Source organism: Primulina eburnea, chromosome 8, assembly GCF_022965805.1.
Source record: "Primulina eburnea isolate SZY01 chromosome 8, ASM2296580v1, whole genome shotgun sequence".
Classification (NCBI taxonomy): domain Eukaryota; kingdom Viridiplantae; phylum Streptophyta; class Magnoliopsida; order Lamiales; family Gesneriaceae; genus Primulina; species Primulina eburnea.
Genome location: NC_133108.1, coordinates 28860465 through 28880225, shown reverse-complemented (window position 1 = coordinate 28880225; position 19761 = coordinate 28860465). Strand labels below are relative to the sequence as shown.

Genomic DNA, 19761 nt, shown 5'->3' with positions numbered 1-19761 from the left:
GACTTCGTGACTGGTCTTCCCAAGACGCAGAAAGGTTTTAATTCCATTTGGGTTATTGTTGATCGGTTGACCAAGTCAGCGCACTTTCTTCCAGTCAAGACGACGTACTCCATGAACCAGTATGCCGATGAGTACATAGCAGAGATTGTTAGACTTCATGGTGTTCCTGTGTCGATCGTGTCTGATCGTGACCCTAGATTTACTTCAGAGTTTTGGAAGAGTTTGCACAGAGCTATGGGTTCGCGGTTAGCGTTCAGTACAGCTTATCATCCCCAGAGCGACGGTCAATCAGAGAGAGTTATTCAAATTTTAGAGGATATGCTCAGAGCTTGTACTATCGATTATCCTGGTAGCTGGGATTCCAAATTGTCTTTAGTTGAGTTCACGTACAATAACAGTTACCAAGCTACTATTGGCATGGCACCGTATGAAGCTCTTTATGGCAGGAAGTGTAGATCTCCCTTGTATTGGGATGAAATTGGTGAGAGGAAGATGTTGGGTCCAGAGTTGGTCCAACAGACAGCTGATGTTGTTGCTGTTATTCGAGAGAGGATGAAGACAGCACAGTCAAGACAGAAGAGCTATGCAGATGTGCGTCGCAGACCGTTGCAGTTTGAGGTTGGCGACCATGTGTTCTTGAAGATAGCACCTCTCAAGGGTGTGATGCGGTTTGGCAAGAAGGGCAAGTTGAGTCCGAGATTTATTGGTCCATTTGAGATCTTGGATAGAGTTGGTGATCGAGCTTACAGGTTAGCCCTACCGCCAGATTTTGACAGAGTTCACAATGTTTTTCATGTATCTATGCTCAGGAAGTATATTGCGAATCCTTCTCATGTTCTTCGCCACGAGCCATTGGATTTGACGCCGAATTTGACCTATCAAGAGATTACAGTCCAGATTTTGGACCGCAGAGTTAGAGTGTTGAGGAACAAAGAGATCGGCATCGTTAAAGTCCTTTGGAGGAATCATTTGATCGAAGAGGCCACGTGGGAACCGGAGGATGAGATGAGAGAAAAGTATCCTGAGTTGTTCGTGCAGTGACGTCAATTTCGAGGACGAAATTCCCTTAAGGAGGGGAGATTGTAATAGCCTAGCCCGGTGTACGGTACGGTTTAAGTTTCGTATGTTTATTGGGTTATTTGATTTAGATGTTAAGAGTTGTGTTTATGGGTCATAGTATGGTTGGTTATCTTTATTTTGTGGCCTTGTTGATGCTCATTGATGGTGGTTGTTTTGTATCAGCGTTTCGATTCGATTTTAGTTGCATTAGTTTTTGTCTTGGCCGAGAGGGGACCGCACCCACGCTCTTGTGCTTCAGAATGTGATGGTTTTTCCCGTAGCTTCACCGCACCCGCGGTGTTTATGGTACCGCACTCGCGGTGTAAGCAGCGCACCAGCGGTAAGTTAAGGACCGCATTCGCGGTCGTCAATTCCAGATTTTTGGTTGGGAGGCCGTGAGCTTAGCGCACCCGCAGTGCAAGGGTTACCGCACCCGCGGTGATGAACAGTGAAGTCGTGTTTCGAGATTTTAAGTGCTTAAATGGATAAGTTGGTTAATTTCCCTCATTTCTTTTCCTCTCCATCTCGATTCCAACTCTTGGGAAGACTAGGGTTTCTTCATTTCTTCCTTTCTTTTCTTTAATTCAAGCTCTTAGTTGGTGATTGGTGTTGAGATCAAAGTTCTTCTTGGTTCTAGGAAGCTAAGGTAAGCTTTTGGTATGATTATTCTTGGTTTTGGGGTGAGAGATGATATGGGTTTGTTGATTTTGTTGGTTTTATGGATTAATTGACATGGGTTTTTGATTATTGGGTTATTGATGGTGTTATTTATGGGTTATTGTGTAGGATTACTATCAAAGGATTAAAATCAAGAGATTGCAAGTGTAGTAAGTGGAATCTCATTTATTGTGCTCACATGATACTATATGTATTGTTTTTCAATGATTTTAATGTGTTATTCCCTTCATTCGATTCATGTTTATGTATTGATACACTTGTTATGTATATTGGAGGCATTTTTTATGTCTCAATTATTGAAAAGGGAATACAAGAGAAAAGAGTTTGCAAAGTGTTTGTTGAAATGCTAAAGAGAGAATTCAAATTGATTTATTGGATTGATAGATACATAGTCAGAGATTGCATGCAATTAGTTGATCAACGACCATAGGCTTATATCCCTCAGAGTTGTCGATTTATATCGATGGGATATAGGTAAGAGACAGAGGTACTATATAGATGTCAATCCATACCAGAGAAAAGAGAAATACCATCGTTATTATTATTATTATTATTCATGCTATGATATTCATATTTCAGAGTTGATGGTATTTAATGTTTTCAAAGTCATGATTTTCAGAGTATGATATGTACATTGCTATGTAAGAGTTCCACTTGCTGAGTTTTATACTCATTTCAGTTATTTCATGTGATGCAGATAAGAGCGACGGACCGGGACTTTGATTGTGGGCCGGAGTCATATGCATAGAGGGATGGAAAGGAGATGATATTTTGATGGCATTTTGGACATGATCATAGGAATGATATTTTATGTTTTTGTTATATCATTTGAATGATCATGTATTTATTTTGGTTGTAAATATTTTATGGTAATGCATTTTGAATCCTTTCTCCCTTCAAGTAAAAATTTTAAATTCCGCTGTATTTTTTTAAATTAGGTCGAGGTGTCACAAATCGCTTACAGAGGTGGATATCGTATGTGATCTAGTAAGATCATAGTGCATGAAATCTCAGGCTATAGTAAGATATGTGATTTAGGGAAAAAAAAAAGTTCACTAGTTGCACATGTGATATTACTATGAATGTTCCAAGGTATTTCACATGACTATCGAATTCTTACTATCTTCGATGAACCAATAAGTATATAGTCAATTGGGATATATATGATAAAAAGACTTTACTCTATGCTAATCATAATTGATTGGTTTTTGCATGCGTTATCAATGATATCCCGGATATATTATGTTTTCTTATTTTGTCATTATCATAATAATCTAGTTTACAAAAACATATTTACCTATCTTTTAGAGTTATTTTAAAATATATACAAACTAAGAATAACCTTTACAATTCAACGCGTGAAATTTTATCAATAGTTCACACTTTTTAACATATAATAATAATAATAATAATAACAATAATAATAATAATAATGGAACAAAAAAAAACTTATTATTTTATTCATTTTAGTTCGTATAATATGACAGGGCTTCGCCAGAGAAAATAAAAATTGATAAAGATACTTTCATAAAATCTGACAATAAAACAAAAATTTGTGTGAGACGGTCTCACGGATCATATTTGAGAGACGAATCTCTTGTTTGGATTGTTCATGAAAAAGTATTATTTTTTATGCCAAGAGTACTACTTTTTATTGTAAATATGGGTAGGATTGACATGTCTCACAGATCCACATGAGACTCACTCATAAATGAATATTAAGTAAAGTAGTAATTTTTTTTTCCATAAAAATCTATTTAGATAATATAAAAAAATAATGAAACTTTGACTCCAACTGGAACAATGGACCAGCTTGACCAGAGAGCTTCATGAAACTCCATCAAAATTGAGTTCAATCCTCGCTCACAACCGCCGACCTCTCTTGGAGTGAAAATTGAGTGTTTTTTTCGTTTTCAGGTACTCGATTAAAGATTATTCATTTGCGCTATATAATGTATTTCTCATATTGGTTGCTATTTATTGCTGATAGATAGTTTTTTGCATTTTTACCTGTTTTGAAGAGTACCTTGCATAAGGATTGACTTTAAGCAAAAGGACAATGTAAGAAAACAGGATTTTTTTTGTTTAATTTTATTCCTTCTCGGTTCGACATGGAGTAGAAGTTTACTTTTTTTATAAAAACAATTGTGGGGTTTCTAGGTCTTGGGTACCGAAGAATTGAGTAATTTGAGGGCTGATATGACAGCTATTCATCTTATATTGAATCTAGCTGGTCACTTTCTTTGTTCTCTCGAATTTTATTGTACCATTAGTTTAGAAATTTATTTCTTAATTTCGATTCCGCTATTAGCGAGAATGTGAGATGATGACGATGATAAAGTCTTAAAGGTATAAGTTTGCCTCGGCAAAACGGAAGTGGAAAAGATATTGCCATGAACATAAAGGCTTGTAAATTCTTGGTGTGGTGAATATATAAAGAAAGATTACTGTAAGGGTTTGTTCTGGTTTCAGTGAAGGTTGACAAGTCAATTGAAACATATAATTAAAGATGAGTAATAATAACAGCATGATGATGATGTCAGCTGGAGGTGGTAGAGGAGGTAGCAGTGGAGGAGGAGGTGGTCGATCATGGCCATCGACAACTTCAGTCTCATCGTCCGGGAAGAGGATTCAGAAAGAGATGTCGGAGCTCAGCATGGACCCTCCTGCTGACTGCTCTGCCGGCCCCAAAGGGGATAATCTCTATCATTGGGTCGCCACTCTTTTCGGTCCTCCTGGTTTGTTTTTGCCTTCTTTTAAATCTGAACTTTCTGTTATTCAGTCTTGGGCATGCTTGTATGGTTGTGTCAAGCTAGTATCATCCACGGAATTCCTCAATTTGAACCTTGTGTGTGGTGAAATCGTATATGATAGTCTGTTTCCACTGTTTTAAATCTCATAGAAAATACTCTCTTTGTTTGGCTTTCAAAGAAATTTAAAATCAACATATATTTTAATTGTCAGATCGATGTAATCAACCAAATTCATCATGATGATCATCCAAGTTCAATGGAAATTTCATAGGCGATAATTATGTTTCCGAAAAGGAAACGTGACTGGATTTTGTTCATACACTTGTTTGTTTTCCTCTCCTACTAAAAAATCGCGTGCTCAAAATTTGGTGGGTTGTTTTCAGATATGAGTGTCGCATTTTCTTGTAGTATAAACGTAGATATCGTTGTCCAGTTTTTGATAACAATTACCAATCATGACACAGTTTGTTATTGTTGGAGTACTTTGGATAGCAACAAGTTGTGGTATTATAACCTTCGTTGTCATTTGGTTAGTATGTTTTCTGGAGTCCCTTAATTTACTGGTTTCACCTTGATCTTGGAAAATAAATTGGAAAAGATATGGACAGAGCGATTACTTGTGCACTCTCTTTCCACCATTCCCAGCAAGAACTCTCCTTGAAATATTGTACGTATTTTATGGATGTACAATAGTAAAAAAAAAAAAAAGGAATCATACGTTCGCAAACTCGTGTCCGGCGCTCTGTTTTCATCTATACTTTCTTTTATCAAATGAGAGAGCTATGTTTTCCCCTCGCTTCTTTATATATCCTTTTCCTTCTCTTTAATGTCTGCTGTAGACAGAGCTTCTGAAAAATAACTATAATGCGATTTGAGAATGGGTTCATCTGCTGGACATATTGAGCAAATCATATATATAAAATTTGTTGCCCTAGCATGGGTTTTTTCTGTTTAAATGTGACAGATCTAATTGAGCTTCTCAAATGTTTGTAGGGACACCATACGAAGGAGGCATATTTTTCCTAGATATAACCTTTCCTAGCGATTATCCATTCAAGCCTCCTAAGGTAATGCGGCATAGCATTTAAATTGAGGTTGAGTTTGGAGAGACCAATGGATTTGTTACTATGAATTCGAAATCTCTAGCTCCAAATCCATCCATCTAAATGTAACTTATTTTATTTAATTCGGGAGACAATCTACATACACTTTGAATAAAAGTGGCAGGTACCCTCAACGGATGAATCACGGTCTGACACTGTGAATTCTTTAGCTTTACTTTTTCTGACTTTGGATTTTAGGCTTGCAGGTTGTATTCAAAACCCGCATTTACCATTGCAATGTTGACTCTATTGGCAATGTTAGTTTGTATATCCTGAAAGATGGTTGGAGCCCGGCTCTAACAATATCAAAAGTTCTGCTTGCTCTCAGATCGATATTCACCAGCCCTGATATCTGTGAGTGTTTTTAAACTTTGAATAAACTCATTTTCTTTCTTTTTTCGAGTGATTAATGAAGAGAAGGGCGGACCACAAGTACTTCCCTTGCTTTCTGAGAATGTAAGGTGGTGGGTCTGTATGCTCTCGGGCCATTGTTTTTCGTGAGTTTTATTTTTGAGACCTTTCTCTGTTCCTAGTTTCACGCAATACCTGGCAGGATCAATAGCATGTATCTTTTATGCTACAAGCTCATTATTATCTTTCGTTGGAATGCAAATAGATACTGGTTGTCCTGTGCATCAGAAGTACAACCCATCCATTTGCTGGTTAGTTACATGCAATTCACATGTAGTATTAATTACTAACATGCAATGTTTCTTGCAGATAAACCACTTGTTCCCAGTATTGCCAACTTATACTTGGCTGACAGAGCGAAGCACGACGAACAAGCTGCACAGTGGACACTAAGATTTGCAAAGTAGCTGACGTTTAAGTGGGGGGCCTATTTTGGAAGGCTCGAACTCAAGTGTCCAGAAGTTATAACTGGATTAATTTGAACTTTCATCTCGTTTGTTGAGTGATACCGGAAATGCCTCACTTAATTATACGCTTTTATGGATAGATAGATAGTAGTATGGCATAGGAAGAGCATGCACATCTAAATGAACGCAAATTGTTTTTCTTTTTTTGGTTTTTATTCCCTGGATATCCAAACGAACTTCTTATTAAAGAACGGAGAGAATGAACAAAGCCATATATTGCTAAATTCCTACGTAAAATCAATCAGTGCTAGAAGAAATGATTTTGTCTTGCACTGATTAGAAGAACGAGGTTAAAAAGATCAACAAGAACTAATCTACCCCACATTGTGGGTCTAACATATTATACTTTCAAAAGCTTACAAAAACGTTGATCGCAGAGCATTTTCCAGGACTTACAAATGGCCTGACGCACCACTTCTTGAACTTCTCTCTTCTCTATCACAATTACACGGGTACTCTCTTACCTCGATAACGTTCAATCAACTGCAACAATAAATATATCAAGCATGTGTTATCATATGATGCAATACATGTGAAAGATAATATTTGGCCAAAGCGAAACTTGGACAGATAAGTAACCAATTTGTCTAGCGTTTAGAAAAGTTTTACTGGATGAAAAAGGGGAAAAAACTGCAAAAATTCTGCACAAGTAAATGCATGAATACCCTCTAAATTAAAAAGAGCATGGTTAGGTAACGGCCGATATTTGTGATTCTATGTTGCTCATTTTCGAGCTGACATCAAAGCATCAAATAATAATCCCAGAGTCGGATTTAGAATTATTACCAAGTTTATGTTCAAATAAGAACAATTCGAACAAAATATCTAGTGAAAAATTAAACTGATCTCTTTTTTACTTTCATATTAACAAGAAACCGATTAACCTTCTAATAGTTATATTTAATCTCTACCATTGATCATCATGCCTTCCCAAGCATATTGGCCACAAGAACCCTTCATTGGTGCATGCAACAGTAAATATATAATGCATACATTTGGTACCACTGCAAATCAGAATTCAAAGAATGAACAAGTGACCTTCATCTGAACCTCTAGTTTTGCTTAAAAAATGAATTAGATAAACAAACAAAACTTCAAAGAAATACTAGACCCAAAACGAAAAAACAGATACATTTCTTAACAACACTCTCAAGTTTCAACACCGAAGAACATCTGGAAGGATAACCTTCTGCTAAGACATTACGTAATTTTTATCTTTGGTGTTCCCATCAGGATTTTGTAACAAATCAGAAAAGAAGATTCCATCAGGCGTTTTGGCAACCCAGCTTAAGTATATTGTAGATGATTATTAAATTTTAAATATAAGCTTCAGATAACAATGTTCAATTCAGTAACAAAATTTTCAATACAAACAATCATTCCCTCACCGACTACTTTGAGTTACTTTATCATATTTCCGAACACGGACAAATTCAGGGAATCAAATTTAGTAAACGGTTCCTACAAGAATACAACTAAACAAAAGATCATCTTCTTTCCAAAATGAAATCATAATAATAAATTACTGTTCTCTAAAATATAAATCCATATATACATACCGTTCTGACAAAAGGCTGCTGGAAAAGCCAACCAATAACAGGTATCTTCTGCAGAAAAACAGCCACTGTTGGCCAGAAGCCACTGCAAATAAACGATAATTAACAAAGATTTTTTCAGTCTAAGAAGACTGAAATTAAACCAAATAGAAGTTAACAGTTCATCCTTTATGCATAGCTAGTGTTAAACCTGAATAAAACAATGAATCCATATGACTCAATAATCATTCCTAGCACAGGCCATCCAATGATGACTAAGAAGAAGCCAACACCAAATGAGACAGAACCCTGCAACACATGACAAAACATATAAGATCATTATAAAGAAATAAAAATGGTGACAAACAACAACAATGTAGAGTAGTCTTCGATGGCAAAGAAACCTTAAAGTTTGAAGACCTCAAGAAGAATTGCATGGACGATTTAAGTCCAATTGTTAATGCAACCCCGGATATGAAGAGGATCTGTTTTAGAAAACATAAGCAATATTAGCAAAATGAACGATCAGAAATATACCAGTGAAAACAACTGATTGCCTAATACAAAATCAGACTTACATTTCCCATCGCAAGTAGTCCTTTGTCGAAGAAGAAAATGATACCCAAAAATGAAAAAAAACACTCCAAAACCCGTCAAACCAAGTCCAATTTCTGTTTCATTACATCAGATAACGAAAAAAGATTTAATCAACCACATCAAAAAATTTATTCACCAAAAATAAGTTAATTTAGCAGTCTCAAATCCAATTGCTTGACCTATTATTCACCATAACCATGAAAGAAAATATTCTCATTGGAAAACAAAGAAAAAATAAAGGAACGATATTCACATCACTCACGGTTGAAAATAAGCAACAAACAATTCAAAATTTCATCAACACAAAGGCAAATCATATGAAAAATATCCACAAAATAACTAATAACACAAGCTCCATATCAACTATCAACAAGCCAAACATAGCATATGCAACAAACAAACACAAGCACACAAACGCAAAAGAGTTTCAGAACGCTGTAGAAATTATGGACAATAGATTAAGAACAATAGGTTAACATACTTTTGCGGTCGTTCATCTCAAAGGACATCATCTTTGTAGCCGATGATTAAGATACAATATGGTTCAAATCCGAAATGAAACTTCGCACCACTCTGCACATAAATCAGATATCAATTACACAATAAAAATACAGAAAAAAAAATGTACAGTGAGAACACAGTCAAGTTACTACTTGGTAACGAATTCGAAACACAAAAAATTAGGGTTAGAAACAAAACAATCACAAGATCTAGCACCCTACCTCCTAACTCCTGGAATATCTGGAGTCTGAGATAGAATTGCTCGAGTTATTTCAGTTTTCAACGTCCAAAGGGAAGCAATCACTCCATATCAATGAGCGCTGTGACGACTTTACAACTGAAACGACTGCATTTCGTTATTCGCAGATCATCTCCCCTCCCATGTCTGAAATACCCCTCCTGGAAATATTTATATTAACGCACATTAAATTTTTATATAAAGATTTTTTTATGCATAATAATTTTCTATATAAAATATAATTATATCAAAATAAATTTTTCTATCTAATTTTAATTTATAACTTTTAAATAATAAAAGAAATTAATAGTTATATTGTATCTGATACAGTTTTATAAATGATTTTTAATATTTAATGAATAAAAAATCATAAATTGATTTTACTAAAGGATCTCGTTATAGAGCGAAGATGAATGCAGAATTTTATCAACTCAAATAAGAATCTTTCACATAATCATATTTTAAAAGTTTATCTGAACAAGAATTTAAATATATTGTTACAAAATTTTATAAATATTGTGAAAATCAAAATAAATTAGTACATTCTGTTCTTTAATTTTTTAAAACATTTATAAGTAGATCTCTTGTGAGACGGTCTCACGAATCTTTATCTGTGAGACGGGTCAATCCTACCGATATTTACAATAAAAAATAATACTTTTAGCATAAAAAGTAATACTTTTTCATGGATGACCCAAATAAGAGATTCGTCTCACAAAATAAGACCCGTGAGACCGTCTCACACAAATTTTTGTCAACATTTATTATAGATTACATTTATGTTCTTAAAATAAATTACAAACTTTCTTCTGGACAGATTCAAAAATCTGTTTATCCTCCACAACAGTATTTTATTATATAAGAAATAATAAAGTTTTAAATTTCACTGCTTTTTCAAAAAAAAATTGATAATGATATGATACAAATAATTGTTAAACATATTAATCAAATAGTTGAAAAATAGAATTATACAAATCTGTATCTTACAATAATAAGAGAAGAAATTGTTTATCTTAAAGATCACATTGATAAAATTATTTCAGTTATAAATCAAATTAAACCTGATGTTCATATACAAACTAAAGAAGAAACTAATATTGTTTTTTCTATTGCATTTTCTTCTATTCAATCCCCTTCAGAAATAAAAGATTTTAAATTTAAGTATTCTGTTTCTAAAATGCTCTTAATAAAAAGTTTGAAAATAATAAGAATTATTTTGATGAAGAAATTAATAAAATAAAATATGCAGATAAACTTATCCAAACCAAATATTTTTATGATAGACATATCCCTATGGATGTTCTCTTTGAGAACAAGAATACATTTTATCTAATAGTTATAATGAGAAAAGTATTGATGAATGAAATATGGATGAATTTAGTGATAAACAAATTTATAACACTGCTCACAAAATACTTATATATAGCACTTGATGACACCCCGGGATGTCCCGGGCCATGGATAATGCTCGGGATGTCCCGGACCATGGATAGTGCCCGGGTCAGAAAGATGGATTAATCCGGGTCATGTGCGATCTGGGTCAGTAATACGATAATCTACGCAGGAGTCTGGATCCCGGGCTGCCCGAGACATTGAAGGTATAGCTTGAGAGGAAGAATCTATGAAGAGGCCCATCAAAGGGCCGGACCATGGAACACCCGGGACATATTATCCTCGGACTATTGGATGCCCGGGCTCTAAGGCCAATTCTCGGGAAGCTCTCTTCCAGGGGCCATTTCGATATCAGTACCGCATTAATTATACCAACAGAGTAGGGTGTGGGCGGCCGACCTATTTCTGACACAAATCCAAGTGGTTGATAATCAGGTAGGCTGGATGTGACTAGTATGGGATTTGACATGTTAGAATAATAGGGTATAATCAGCCGTCCTACTATAATTAATGAGCAGCACAAAGGACGAGCTCATCATTACATCCTCTAGTATAAATATCAGGTTCTCTTTTTGCATTTATTCTTCATTCAGATCTTAAATACACACATTTATTGCTCATTTACTACTCACTTTCCACACCAATCTCACGACCATTATCTGGTTATATTGGTGATGTGAATCTTGACACGAATAAATAGCAAACACGATTAAAAATAAATCGCACCCTCTATTCAATTACGATATTAAGATCCGTGTGTTTTCCCGATCTTTTGATTCAAGTATTGTGTGATATTCACCTCTAAACTAGCAAGAGTTTAGCAACAAATAAACACGAGGATAAACAATCGAAAACTATACGAACCTTCGAAGAACTTCGCCTACGACAATCCGCACAAGCAACGACCGACAAACGCCACAAAGTTAAAAACATTGATAAGTTTGATTTGATTTGACAAAGCTAAAAGTTTTGAAAAGTTGAGAGAAAATTCTCACAAGTTTGATAAACTCAAAATAATATGTGTATTGTGTGTAAAAAATTCGTCCAACATAGTCTATGTATCAAAAGATATCAAGAAATCTAGTCTCCCAAAATAATAAAACTCTAGAAAAGGAAACAAATCCGCGCAGAAAACGTAGGACACGGACCCCGTGTAGACCTCCGTGTCAGGGTCCGTGTACATACTGTAAAACTCTTCAGTCGGAAACAAGGGACACGGACCCTGTGCTCGCCTCCGTGTGCGGGTCCGTGTAGGCACTGTATTTGCCAATAACAAAGGGCACGGACCCCGTGCCTGGGTCCGTCTCCAGGTTCGTGGAGCCACCATAAAAACTCATCCCAGCTTGTAAAGGACACGGACCCCGTGTGTAGGTCCGTGTACAGGTCCGTCCAGACTCGGTCAGCAACCTCAATGCTTGAATGACTTTCCGTTGGCCTCCAAACGTACTCCCATGCATCACGACCTCTTCCGGCTTGCTCATGACTCCTTGTAGCGCCTCCTTGAATCTCTTTAGTCGACCCCTCGTGATTGGTCCCTCCGGCAACTGCAAAGGATCCCATGCTTTCCTTGGGATGTCCACGTTCGCATCATCCTCCCCTTCTTGAGAAGGATTTGTCCTCAAATCTTGGTCGTCACCTACATCAAACAACGACAAGTCACTAACATTAAAAGTAGAGCTAACATTATACTCACCTGGCAAGTCGAGTTTGTAGGCATTGTCATTGATCCTCTCTAGAACTTGGAATGGTCCATCGCCCCTAGGTAGTAGCTTTGAGCGTCGCTTCTCCGGAAACCTCTCCTTCCTCAAGTGTAGCCACACCCAATCGCCCTTCTCGAATACTACCTTCTTTTTCCCTTTGTTGGCTTGCTTAGCATATTGCTCATTTCGCTTCTCAATATTGGCTTTTACCTTCTCATGCAAACTCCTAACGAATTCAGCCTTCTTTTTGCCGTCTAAGTTTAACCTTTCACTCACAGGTAAAGACATCAAATCCAACGGAGTCAAAGGATTGAAACCATATACAATCTCAAATGGTGAATAGCTAGTAGGAGAGTGCACACAACGATTATAATCAAATTCAACAAATGGCAAGCAATTTTCCCAATTCTTTAAGTTCTTCTTGAGAATAGCACGTAATAAAGTTCCTAACGTCCTATTAACTACCTCAGTTTGACCATCAGTTTGAGGATGACAGGTCGTAGAAAACAGTAATTTAGTGCCAAGTTTAGCCCACAGTGTTTTCCAAAAGTAACTTAGGAATTTAACATCACGGTCCGACACAATGGTCCTAGGCATGCCATGCAGCCTAACGACTTCTCTAAAGAATAGGTCCGCAATGTTAGATGCATCATCAGTCTTGTGACAAGCAATAAAGTGTGCCATTTTCGAAAACCTATCCACAACAACAAATATAGAGTCTCTCCCCTTCTTTGTCCTAGGTAACCCCAAAACAAAGTCCATAGAGATATCCACCCAAGGTTCACTAGGGACGGGAAGTGGTGTATATAATCCGTGTGGTAGTGTCCTAGACTTAGCTTGTCTACAAGTTATGCACTTCTCACAAATACGTTCAACATCACGCTTCATGTGTGGCCAATAAAAATGTTCATGCAATGCACTTAAAGTCTTAGCCACCCCAAAGTGCCCCATTAGGCCACCCCCATGTGCCTCCCTAACAAGTAATTCACGAATTGATGACTTGGGAATGCACAATCTATCCTCTCTAAACAAGAAACCTTTATGCAAGTAGAATTTATCATGTGGACCATGCATACAAGTTTCAAACACTTCCTTAAAATCATCATCTAGCACATACAACTCTTTAACAAGTTCAAACCCCAATATTTTAGATTCCAAAGTAGAGAAAAGTACATACCTCCGTGATAGTGCGTCGGCCACTACATTTTCCTTACCTTGATTATACTTGATCATGTAGGGGAATGTCTCTATGAAGGCCACCCACTTAGCATGCCGTTTGTTCAGCTTTTGTTGCCCCTTGAGGTGCTTTAGAGACTCATGATCCGTATGAATTACAAACTCTTTAGGCCTCAAGTAGTGCTGCCACGTCTCAAGAGTCCTCACAAGTGCATAGAACTCCTTGTCATACGTGGGATAGTTCAGCGCTGCCCCATTGAGCTTCTCACTAAAGTACGCCACCGGCCTTCCTCCTTGCATCAACACGTCACCAATACCTACACCTGAAGCATCACATTCAATTTCAAAAGTATTAGCAAAATCAGGTAACACAAGTAAAGGAGCATTAATTAATTTTTTGCTTGATAATATTAAAGGACTTCTCTTGCTCCTCGCCCCAACAGAATGGAACGTTCTTCTTGATGACCGCCGTCATCGGTGCCGCCAATGTGCTAAAATCCTTTACAAACCTCCTATAGAAGCTTGCAAGACCATGAAAGCTTCGGACTTGACCAACAGTAGTAGGCGATGGCCAATCTCGAATAGCACTTACCTTGTCTTCATCCACTTGTATCCCTTGTGAACTCACAACGAAACCAAGAAACACAAGTTTGTTTGTACAAAAATCACACTTCTTTAAGTTAGCATACAAATTTTCAGCCCTTAATGTGATTAGCACAAGTTTCAAGTGTTTAACATGCTCTTCAAGATTCTTGCTATACACTAGGATATCATCAAAGTAAACCACAACAAATTTACCTATATGTGCACGCAAGACATGATTCATTAACCTCATAAAGGTGCTAGGTGCATTAGTTAAACCAAAAGGCATAACCATCCACTCATACAACCCATATTTAGTTTTGAAAGCAGTTTTCCACTAATCACCTTCTCTCATCCTAATTTGGTGATACCCACTCCTCAAATCAATCTTACTAAAAATGCAAGACCCATGCAATTCATCTAACATATCATCTAGTCTAGGTATGGGATGCCTATACTTAATGGTTATGTTATTGATTGCTCTACAGTCGACACACATACGCCATGAGCCATCTTTCTTAGGGACTAGCAAAACAGGCACCGCACAAGGTGACATGGATTCACGCACATAACCTTTATCTAATAACTCACTTACCTGCCTTTGTAGCTCCTTAGTCTCCTCCGGATTGCTCCTATAAGCTGGGCGGTTCGGCAAGGCACTCCCGGGCACCAAATCAATTTGGTGCTCAATTCCCCTCAATGGTGGTAAGCCTTGAGGTAGCTCTTCCGGAAATACATCGTCAAATTCCTGCAATAGTGAAACAACAATGCTTGGAAGGGATCCGGCTATATCACTTGTGTTAAGGAGGATCTCCTTGTAAAGAATTAACACAAGTGGTTCATGTGTGTGCAACAAGTGTTTTATCTCACCCTTTTGGGCCATATAAGAATTCTTTTTGGCCTCTTTCCTCTCCTTTTCTTTCCCCTCAATTTCTTTCCTCTCTTTTTTTGTTTGTGTGGCTATCTCACTCTTTTCAACTCTCTTTTTTTCAGCCACTTCAATTTTATTTTCAGAGGCCATCTCACTTTTTAATTCACTCTTTTTTTCGGCCTCATCTCTCTTCTTTTTTTTCAAGTGGTCCTCCAATACTTGCTTTGGGGACAATGGAAGTAAGACAATAGTTTCTTTTTTCAAGACAAACGAGTACTTATTTTTGAACCCATCGTGAGTCACTCGCCTATCAAATTGCCATGGCCTACCCAACAATATATGACAAGCATGCATAGGTACCATGTCACACAAAACCTCATCCACATACTTCCCAATTGAAAAGGACACTAGAACTTGCCTATTCACTCTCACCTCCGCACAATCGTTCAACCATTGAAGCTTATATGGTTGAGGATGTTTTATTGTAGGCAATCCCAATTTCTCAACCATCTCAATGCTAGCCACATTGGTGCAACTTCCCCCATCTATGATGACATTGCACACCTTACCACTCACAAAACATCTAGTGTGAAACAAGTTCTCCCTTTGGTTAATCTCCTCATCTTTGACTTGGGCACTCATGATTCGCCTAGTCACTAGAGCTTCTCCTACAACCGCCCCATATCCCTCATCGGGATCCTCCAACTCCGGCATGTCATCATCACTACCCTCGCCATCCCCCTCACTTTGAGACTCATATTCACCATAATCATTCAAAAACATGACTCTCTTATTAGGACACTCACTAGCAATATGGCCCAACCCTTGACATCTAAAACATTTTGTATCTCTAGAACGAGTAGTAGGAATTTCAGATTTACCTTGTACTCCATGCCTAGGTGCCTCTTGTTTTGGTTCAAACTTAGGCTTGGTCACCACTTTGCTATCATCTCGCTTGGCCGCATTTGGGCGCCAAGAAGAAGATGCACCTCCGGTTTGATTGGTGCGGCCAACTCCTCGCCTCTTGAGTTGTTGCTCCACTTTAATGGCCATTTGCACCATCTCGTCTAGATCTAAGTAGTGCCGAAGCTCCACTTGATCTTGGATCTCCTTGTTCAAACCACAAAGAAAACGAGCCATAGTTGCTTCATTATCCTCCTCAGTATTTGCCCTAATCATGAGTACTTCCATCTCCTTATAGTAGTCCTCAACACTCTTCAATCCTTGCCTCAAAGTTTGTAACATCTTAAACATCTCCCTATAATAGTGGTTAGGTACAAACCTCTTCCTCATTACACTCTTCATTTCATCCCAAGATTCAATGGGTCTCTCATTATACTTTCTTTTAGTGGTCACTAATTGATCCCACCAAATGAGAGCATAGTCTAAGAACTCAACCACCGCCAACCTCACCTTCTTTTGTTCGGAGTAGTGGTGACATTCAAATACGACCTCTACCCTCTTTTCCCATTCTAGGTACGCCTAAGGGTCAGATTTCCCATGGAATGAAGGGATTTTCATCTTAATGCTACCCATGTGACCATCTTCCCTAGTCTCCTCATATCTACCCCGCATGGCTTCCCTTCTTCCTCTACCAAATCCTCTATCTCTTCCATTCCTACCCCAATTCTCATTTTGACTCTCATCGCCTCCTCCTAGATCATACTCCTCGTCATCTCTACCCAAATCCCTAGGCTTAGGTTTACCCCCACTAACACTAACCTCAAGTTTACCCAACCTCTCATGCAACGACTCCATTTGGGTCGTCATCATCCTATTAAAATCCCCAAACAACGCCTCCAGTGGGAACTTAGATGACCCCGGGTTCGAATTATCTCCTACCTCCTCCTCCATCTAATTCTTAGAATTGTACCTGCAAGAAAATGTTAGTAGAAAACAAATAACTCCTCACCCAAAAGCTCACCGGTCACTCCAAAGAAATTCACTCGTCTCTCCTCTCTTATTTTTTTTTGCTCACAACAAATACTCACTAGTCACTCCAAAGAAATAACACTCACACTCAAATGTTTCCACTCGAATTTGATAGTACTCTCAAAAGTGTGCTCAAGCTTTGTATTTGGGATATCAAACAATCAAGGCTCAAACTTGTGAACAAATGCGACCGACTCACTTGGACTGTGTAGACAAGAAATTCGAATATGAATTTTTTTTTTTTTACTGTGAGAGACAATTAAATATGGCTCTCTAAAGAAAATAGAACAAGATATCAAAATGAAATAATGGTGAATTTTCGGAATTTTTGTACTCTTTTTTTTTTTTTTTTGGCTTGAGTACTACTCGAAAATCCCAAAAAAAAAGTCACCAACAAATTTCGAGAATCACAGATTCACGAAAAAAATTACGAAGAACGATAGAACAAAACAGATCTGAAAATAAACGAATAGATAATACAGATCTGCAATTTAAGAACAAGATAATTTACTTGAATTCAATAAACCTAAAGCTCTGATACCAAATGATGTGAATCTTGACACGAATAAATAGCAAACACGATTAAAAATAAATCGCACCCTCTATTCAATTACGATATTAAGATCCGTGTGTTTTCCCGATCTTTTGATTCAAGTATTGTGTGATATTCACCTCTAAACTAGCAAGAGTTTAGCAACAAATAAACACGAGGATAAACAATCGAAAACTATACGAACCTTCGAAGAACTTCGCCTACGACAATCCGCACAAGCAACGACCGACAAACGCCACAAAGTTAAAAACTTTGATAAGTTTGATTTGATTTGACAAAGCTAAAAGCTTTGAAAAGTTGAGAGAAAATTCTCACAAGTTTGATAAACTCAAAATAATATGTGTATTGTGTGTAAAACATTCGTCCAACATAGTCTATGTATCAAAAGATATCAAGAAATCTAGTCTCCCAAAATAATAAAACTCTAGAAAAGGAAACAAATCCGCGCAGAAAACATAGGACATGGACCCCGTGTAGACCTCCGTGTCAGGGTCCGTGTACATACTGTAAAACTCTTCAGTCGGAAACAAGGGACACGGACCCCGTGCTCGCCTCCGTGTGCGGGTGCGTGTAGGCACTGTATTTGCCAATAACAAAGGGCACGGACCCCGTGCCTGGGTCCGTCTCCAGGTCCGTGGAGCCACTGTAAAAACTCATCCCAGCTTGTAAAGGACACGGACCCCGTGTGTAGGTCCGTGTACAGGTCCGTCCAGACTCGGTCAGCAACCTCAATGCTTGAATGACTTTCCGTTGGCCTCCAAACGTACTCCCATGCATCACGACCTCTTCCGGCTTGCTCATGACTCCTTGTAGCGCCTCCTTGAATCTCTTTAGTCGACCCCTCGTGATCGGTCAGCAACCTCAATGTTGAAGAAATCATGATTTGATTGGTATTATGTGTTCTTAAGATTGTGAGCAACATATAATCGAAACCGGATCGAATAACGGACACCGTATGCAATTGTTATCATTTTTCAGCTTATATTGATTGAGACTATGCATATTTTGAGAATTTTAGATTGTATTTGTATTGGTTATGAGTTGTGATTGGTATTTATTGATATTGAGTTGTCGGGGTATCTCGAGATTGCACCGTTATGCCGTCGAAAGTTAATTAGATTGAGTATTGATCAATCAAGTCGTGATTTGAGTTGTATGTGATATTGTACTTCTCGAATGCTATTTCTAGATTGGTATTGAAGATTTGAAGTCGAGAATTCAACTTCGAAACCGGTAGAAGAACGAGCCAAAGCCAAACCCCGAGAAAAGAAAGTTATAAGTCAATGTTAAACCGGGATTGATAACTCGAGTAAGATAGAATTTAAGTTTCCCAAAACCACATACTTACTTGTTATTGTTTTGATATATGTGAATTCTTTGAATGTATGTGCTTGTTCTATTGAGTTATAGAAAAGCATGGACTAAGAGATAGATATCGTAAAAAGTCTTTGGCATAGGTGCCAAGTCACCGGACGTTTGGTTTATATCGATGATGTGATGCCCGAGATTTTGGTTAATGTAATCTGAAATGATTTGTTGATAAATTGATGTGATTATAGACGAAATGCATCAGACCGAGAAAGCCGGAAGAAAGATTGGAATTATGTGCAAGGATGAGCCCTCGCGCATATGCGCGACCCCGCCAGGCGCATATGCGCGAGGTAGGCGCAGAAATTTAGGTCAGAGAAGTGGTCAGATTGCACGGATTGCCGAAGTCGACTGTATCAGACCGTGATCATCGGTTTACTTCGCACTTCTGGTAGAGTTTGTAGCAGGCTCTAAATACAAAGTTACCTTTGAGTACCACATATCATCCTCAGACTGATGGGCAGTCAGAGCGGACTATCCAGACACTGGAGGATGTGCTTAGAGTTGTAGTGCTTGATTTTAGCCCTAATTGGCATGATTCATTGCCACTTTGTGAGTTTTCGTACAACAACAGCTATCAGACGAGTATTGAGATGGCTCCTTTTGAGGCGTTGTAGTAAGAAGTGCAGATCCCCTCTATATTGGGATGATATCTATGAAGACATCTCAAGACAGACATGCCAAATATGCCAATGTTCGACAAAGACCGTTGGTATTTGAGGCCGGAGACAGAGTATTCCTGAAGATTTCACCTTTCAGAGGAGTTGTCACATTTGGCAAAAAAGGGAAGCTGTCTCCACGTTATATTGGACCGTAAAAGATTCTTGAGAAGATAGGAGATCGTG

The 19761-nt window shown here is 37.8% G+C and overlaps 2 protein-coding genes across 5 annotated transcripts; one reads left to right on the top strand and one right to left on the bottom strand.

The window, feature by feature from the left end:
- The first annotated feature begins 3503 nt into the window (after positions 1 to 3503).
- LOC140839357 (constitutive photomorphogenesis protein 10-like) lies at positions 3504 to 6648 on the top strand. Of its 4 annotated transcripts, XM_073206005.1 has the most exons (6): positions 3504 to 3654; positions 3759 to 3798; positions 4264 to 4475; positions 5484 to 5557; positions 5800 to 5947; positions 6314 to 6648. In XM_073206005.1, exons 3-6 carry the CDS (start codon positions 4265 to 4267, stop codon positions 6409 to 6411), a joined length of 531 nt encoding a protein of 176 aa, XP_073062106.1. In that variant the 5' UTR covers positions 3504 to 3654; positions 3759 to 3798; position 4264; the 3' UTR covers positions 6412 to 6648. The 4 variants fall into 4 exon arrangements, with proteins under 4 accessions (XP_073062106.1, XP_073062105.1, XP_073062107.1 ...); XM_073206004.1 differs by lacking the exon at positions 3759 to 3798; XM_073206006.1 differs by lacking the exons at positions 3504 to 3654; positions 3759 to 3798 and adding an exon at positions 3819 to 4186.
- Positions 6649 to 6668: 20 nt separating this feature from the next.
- On the bottom strand, positions 6669 to 9115 carry LOC140839358 (vesicle transport protein GOT1-like). Its single transcript, XM_073206007.1, is given in 7 exon segments — positions 6669 to 6954; positions 8031 to 8112; positions 8218 to 8315; positions 8411 to 8491; positions 8585 to 8644; positions 8646 to 8677; positions 9085 to 9115. Coding segments are annotated over 7 exon segments (423 nt in total). The 3' UTR covers positions 6669 to 6915.
- Between the last annotated feature and the right edge of the window lie 10646 nt (positions 9116 to 19761).

Excerpts from the sequence above, each read along its gene's own strand:
- LOC140839357 (XM_073206003.1), top strand. The coding sequence starts at position 4,247 with ATGAGTAATAATAACAGCATGATGATGATGTCAGCTGGAGGTGGTAGA. Across the intron at positions 4,476-5,483 it reads CACTCTTTTCGGTCCTCCTG|GGACACCATACGAAGGAGGC; the intron begins GTTTGTTTTTGC and ends AAATGTTTGTAG. Across the intron at positions 5,558-5,799 it reads ATCCATTCAAGCCTCCTAAG|GTTGTATTCAAAACCCGCAT; the intron begins GTAATGCGGCAT and ends TTAGGCTTGCAG.